The 6,000-nt window shown below is 47.3% G+C and overlaps 3 protein-coding genes across 3 annotated transcripts; 1 reads left to right on the top strand and 2 right to left on the bottom strand.

Moving 5' to 3' along the window:
• Positions 1-214: 214 nt before the first annotated feature.
• Positions 215-1,375, bottom strand: FIESC28_11561 (uncharacterized protein; the record flags this gene model as incomplete). Its single annotated transcript, XM_031165683.1, has 4 exons — positions 215-556; positions 608-1,011; positions 1,061-1,275; positions 1,332-1,375. 4 exons carry the CDS (start codon positions 1,373-1,375, stop codon positions 215-217), a joined length of 1,005 nt encoding a protein of 334 aa, XP_031010271.1.
• A 501-nt stretch (positions 1,376-1,876) lies between these two features.
• Positions 1,877-2,710, bottom strand: FIESC28_11560 (uncharacterized protein; the record flags this gene model as incomplete). The annotated part of the gene is made up of 2 exons (XM_031165682.1): positions 1,877-2,306; positions 2,361-2,710. 2 exons carry the CDS (start codon positions 2,708-2,710, stop codon positions 1,877-1,879), a joined length of 780 nt encoding a protein of 259 aa, XP_031010270.1.
• Positions 2,711-3,974: 1,264 nt separating this feature from the next.
• Positions 3,975-5,836, top strand: FIESC28_11559 (uncharacterized protein; the record flags this gene model as incomplete). The annotated part of the gene is made up of 4 exons (XM_031165681.1): positions 3,975-4,600; positions 4,653-4,868; positions 4,914-5,188; positions 5,238-5,836. The coding sequence occupies 4 exons, from the start codon at positions 3,975-3,977 to the stop codon at positions 5,834-5,836; spliced, it is 1,716 nt and encodes a 571-aa protein (XP_031010269.1).
• Between the last annotated feature and the right edge of the window lie 164 nt (positions 5,837-6,000).

Raw genomic sequence — 6,000 nt, 5'->3', positions numbered from 1 at the left:
AAAAAAAAAAAAAAAAAAGGCTGAAGCTATTGTTGATGAAGTTAGCCACCTCATCCTAGAGCTACTACCTACCTAGCTATTTCCTCATAAGCCATATTAGTGTATCAGTTAAATGATGATGGTATGTCGCACGATGTATGAAACTGATACGAAGTCATAGACTCTGCTATAAAATGTCTATGCTAATTATTCGAAGTCGATGCATCGAGTATATCTATTGTAGATGGCTTTGCTCTGGAACAATACTCTTCAGTTTCCCTTCTGTTACCGCCAGGCGAATATTGTCAAAGGTCCAGGCCGCCATCGCCCTCTCCGTTTCCACTGTCCAGGTACCCATATGCGGAACAAGCAATACGTTCCTATTGTTCACTAGACCTGGATGAACCTCAGGTTCATTCTCAAAAACGTCAAGGCCAGCGCTGGCAACTTGTCCAGACTCGAGTGCGTCGACAAGAGCAGCTTCGTCCATCACAGCACCACGTGCAGTGTTGATGATGACGACACCACGCTTCATGATATCAAATTGAGGCTTTGCGATCGTGTGTCGGGTTTTGGGCTATCAGAAGTCAGCTAAGCTGTGAGAATGAGGATTTGCATCTTGACTCACGTTCAGGGGTAAGTTGAGACTCAAAACATTACTCTCTTTGAGAAGAGTCTCAAAGTCGACATACTCAGCATCGCCTTCTAGCTCTGGAGATAGGCGGCTGCGGTTGTAGTATTTAACGATCATGCCAAAGGCACGAGCCTTGCGAGCGACATTTCGACCAATTCCGCCCATACCTAGGATACCAAGCACCTTGCCTTGAGGATCATGGCCGAGTGATGGCGCAGGGTTGCCACGCCAAGTACCTTCACGCAGAGCGAAGATGCTAGACGATAGGTTTCTCAAAGCACCAATGAGTAGAAAGATGGTGATATCTGCTGTGGCATCGTCTACTGCTGTTGGCGTGTTGGAAACACGCATACCCCGTGAAGTACATTCCTGAATATGTATTTGATCATACCCAGCCCCTGAAAGAGTCAGTAAACCTGTTCTTAATAAGATCAATCAGGATCTTACCGTTATGACAGATAAACTTGAGTGTCTTGGGCAGACTATCAAGCAACTCAGCATCAAAATTGCCAGCCAGGCTATAAGTCTTATTTGAGCGATAGATAGCTTGGATTCCGTCAAAGGCGCCGGATTTGCTCTCTTCTATGAAAGTAGTACGATCTGTTGATTTCGGGTATACGGCTTCTACCACTTCGGAGAGAGACGCAAAATCCTCTTGGGCTCTACATAAGTGTCAGCATATTTGGAAGCAATCATGGTGAGTTCTTACGCGACTTACTGCTTGGTGCTGCCAAGGAAGAGAACCTTGGGTTTGCCTGCCATATTGGATAATATGTGACCTGAATCCGAAAAACAAGATGAGTTTGCGAAACGAGGTTGAGTATGATTACTTCAATTGGTTTTGCTCCAGGAAGCTATTCTTTGAGTTATATGGTAGAGCCATCGGCTTTCATGCCGAAGACCAATACCGAGACCGATAATCATCTTTGGCGGGGTGAAGTGGGGGTGGGGTTGTTGGAAGGCGTCATTTGAATGAAGTCCGTTCATATAGGCGCGCTTCTATTCTGACCCTTATCATTCTGGGATCAGAGCCTGGTATTTGTCAGTAGGTGATATCGACAGTTATTTCAGAGCTATAAACAACGTATCAGGTGTCCTTTGGGATATTTAAAAGACCTTCATTCGTTTGTCCGAGAATGATTGCTATGTAATTATAGACATGTTAATTTCGACACAAGAAAATCTATCGGTTTAGGTGAACCATAACACTGTATATACGACTTCCACTCTTCATATAGCACTCCCCCAACACGAAAAGCACAGTTACATGAGCAATCGCCAAGCACCAAGCAACAACGCCGCGAAACCAGTGCAGACACCCATCAGCCACTGCAGCGTCTGGAACTTGACCTGCTCCAGCTTCTCCCGCAGCGCTGCAACCTCCTGCTCGATCTTGGTCTCCGTCTCCTTGATCTTGAGTTCCTGGCCCACGGCTTCTTCTCTAATACGACCCTTCTCCAAGTTAAGGTCGAGACGGACGCTGGCCTGCGTGCGGCTGATCTCATCTCGAAGACGGTTGCTCAGCTTGGCGATGTCGTTCGTCAATCTCTCGTGCGCGGTTCGTGTTGTGTTGGATTCGGTGGAGTCGGCAGAGAGAAGCTCGGATCGCAGCTTGGCAAAATCGACCTTCTGAGTGTACGTTGCTTTGGCGGCGTCCTCGCGGAGGACCATTGTTCGGGTGAGATTTTGGATGCTTAAGGGTAATGTAAGTATTATTGTTGTGAGTGTTGTAAGAGCTCGAACATACCTCTCCTCAATAACATCGTTCAGCGTCTTCATCATCGCAACCGACTGCTCCTCTGTGAACCCCTCCCCCTGTAATCGCTTCACAAACTTAAGAGTGTCGAAGTGATGATCTCGTTGCCTCAGGGCCGTCGCATGGAAAGCTCTCTTCGTTATGGGGCTAATGTTTCGAGAATAAGGACGTTGAGTAACAGGACCGGCCTGAAAGGATGCAAAAGACCGTCGTTGGTCAGGAGAAGGGATCGAGGCGAATGGTCGGGCTGCTTGCGAGACTGAAACCGGAGCGCCCCAGCTAAGGCGTGGAAGAAGAAATCGAGGCAGCATCTCGGCTGCTGCGACAGATGGAGCTGCCATAACTATTTGGTGATTGATCTGTGTCGGTCTGGCGTTGGTCGTTGAGACTGCGATGTCGGCGTTGAGGATGGAGTTGAAGAATCTAGCAGCTTGTGACGTTAAAGTTAATTGAGAAGAGCGGGATGCACCGGCTTTGATTGGCCCCTGAAGCTAAGATATGTCTAGCCAATAGGAGACTTCTGATGCTAATTTCCAAGCCAATTAAGGGAAGGCGGACTTGCTTTTCCAATGTAACCCTGAGATCTGATACCGGGCAGAGATCTATGCCTCTCGGCTTTTAATTAATTGAAGACATGGCCTGATCAACAGCTTCATAATCTGTTCCTGGTTTACGCTGGAGGTTATTAACTCAAGGAAATAAGCACGCTCAGCTAGGCTTCTAAAGAAAGGATGTTATTGTATCCGTACTTGATTTCCCACCGAGGCTTCTCATCTTTTTTCTCTGAAAACATGGGAAGTACCTGTGTCTAACGCACGCCTGTATGCGCAACGAAGTATGCCCAGCGTATCTGGCGTTTGTACAAGATCTTGACTCAACTTCATTCACCTTGGATCATCTTGACGTTAAGTAATACCGTGACCAGCAAAATATACCGGACTTAAGACTACATTTACATCACTCTTGACTTAGATTCAATTCCATTTGTCAGAAATCCTTGCACTTCAGCTGGTGACTTTAAGACAAGCGTCTAAATGTTGATCCTTTTACGGAGTTCAGATAACCCAACCCCGGTACCTAAAGAGTGATCTGATATCACAAAACTTCAACTGATTACCAACAAACATCTCAAACTTCGGAATTAAGATACTGTAGTCCAGTACAAGATTACCCCTTTACGGTTTTTATTCTGATGTCTTATTGTTTAACTCGCCGCTCGGGTCAATTCAATGTGCGAATATTTTGAGATAGTAAGCCGGATTTAATCGAATCCCGAATTCCGGTACACTATCCCCTAAGCTTGGTCTTTACCATTCCTTTACCACCCCCTTCAAAGATAGCATTCTGAATTCCTGTTATACGAACGGATTTTGTTCGACTCTGTTACTGTTTGTTTATGCACATGGACTTTATTGGCGACACTTACACAAGCAATCCATGGCGCCACCCGATCTGTCAGCCTCTACAGCCTCTGGTGCGACAGGGACACCCGCTGGCTATGGCAGGGCCTGCACTGCATGCCAGAGGGCAAAATGCAAGTGTATCTTGAGGGCTTCTGGTCAAGATTGCGAAAGATGTCATCGTCTTGGAAAACAATGTCAAACTATGACAACTGCGCGAAAACGGGTTGCTAAGAAATCTGCATCGTCCAGGACAGCTCAATTAGAAGAAAAGCTTGAAGATCTTGTTACCATTCTGCGCGCATCTCAGCCCCAAAATGGACATCTGCAGTCTCCCAACTCCGAAGACTCCAGTCCCCTGATGAACTCATCGAACGTGGGTCATCCTCTAACTAGCCGTCTGGAGTCCTTGGCAACTGCTGCAGCTTCGTCTTCTTCTTCGGAAACTCAACCGCATTCATATACTATACCTCATAGTCATGATTCAAGAAGTACGGGCGGTAGCCATGTGCATACCTCGCCCTCCAGTGTTGGTGAAGATACTTCTTCCTTAGATGAACCCACGCCCGAAGAAGCCGAACTGTATCTGGACAAATACAGAGGGTGGCTGAGGAAGTTTCCATGTATGGTCCTGCCACCTGATATGACAGCTGCAGCTCTGCGAAAGGAGAAGCCATTCCTGTGGCTGTGTATTATGAATATGACATCGATGTCGGTTGAGCAGCAGATGAAATTGAGAGATCGGGTTCGACAGGAAATTGCCAACAGAATTATTATCAATCATGAGAGGACCATGGACTGTCTTCAAGGACTTATATGTTACCTCACCTGGTTAGCCCATCGCCAACGCATCTGCTTCTGCTGAAATCTGACCTTCTTACAGGGCCTCCACTACCTCTAGTCCAGGTAGACCGTTTGTTATCACCTTCGTTCAATTGGCCGTCCTGGTTGCCTATGATATGGGTCTCACAAAAGCTCCCGTTGAGGAACAATACTTTACAGTTTGTTTCAAGGCATGGGGAGGACGGCCTGCCCCACCGCGGTTACGCACGCTGGAGGAGCGGCGAGCCGTTGTGTCACTATGGTTTCTGAGTTCCGTGTAAGTTCCATCTCTATGCTCACAGGACATTTCTAATTTGTGCAGTCTGGCGTCTTTCGTTGGCAAGATGGATCCTCTCCACTGGACGCCCCATATGAGCGATTGTCTTGACGCTCTGGAGAGGGAGAAACTATATCCATTTGATGAATTGCTGGTCGCATTTATCAGATATCAGCTTGTTGCGGATGAAGCGCAGAAACTGCTGGTTCGCGATGTCATGGGTGACCCATCTCCAGCCCCTACATACGTTTTCAGAAAGAGCTTGCTTGCCAAACTCCAGGCGGTTCGGGACGGGTTGCCCTTGAACATGCCCGTAACCCGTGAGTACGAAACATACACCCGACGGTAGGCCATACTGACGAATTATAGCGGTACTGCAGGCACACGCGCTTGCAACAGAGGTTCAAATCAATTCTGTCGGCCTGTTCATGCAAGATGTTCCAGTCAATCAACGAATCGAAAGCATGTATTCATGTCTAAGAGCGATCAGGGCATGGTTCGATGTGTTCTTTGCCGTTCCGATTGAGGAGGTTGCAGGCTCACCCTTTCCTATCTATATTCAGCTCTCTCAAGTTCAGATAGCTCTATATCGGCTCACAACGTCTGAAGACCCTGCCTGGGACAAGGAACTCGTACGAAATACGGCCGATCTACTAGTTCTTTTGGATCAAACGGTTGACTTCTTTACGCGCCTGGATTCGGCTTACAAAATCAAGGTGAGCGCAGGCGAGGAAACAGTGTTCCGAATGGCGGCCAAAATCATGCGTAACATCAAGAATTCGTGGGAACCTACATTATCGAGGCATCTCGGCGGTGCTCCCTCATCATCAACAAATCAAGGGGCATTCCAATTAATACCAGCACCAAACCCACCGGATCAGCAAAGCATAGACATGGCAGCGGTCAATATGATGGATTTTGGAGATGTTACATGGATGTCTGACGTGTTTGGACCCTGGGAGTTCTAGTATCCCATGGCATTGGATCTGAGACTGCACTTCTTGAGGGCACTTGCTTCGATTAGGCAATGCCGAATGAAGGATTCATGTTGTGGCAGTTGATTACCAGCTCCGGTGATTTGTTTGGCTGGGCGGAATTCCGTTCCCAAAGCGATATCCAACTCCGTTTACAC

This window comes from Fusarium coffeatum (assembly GCF_003316985.1).
Source record: "Fusarium coffeatum strain FIESC_28 chromosome Unknown BRIP53273_contig_427, whole genome shotgun sequence".
Taxonomy (NCBI): domain Eukaryota; kingdom Fungi; phylum Ascomycota; class Sordariomycetes; order Hypocreales; family Nectriaceae; genus Fusarium; species Fusarium coffeatum.
Note: the sequence above shows the minus strand (reverse complement) of the source record. Positions and strands in the feature narration are given on the sequence as shown.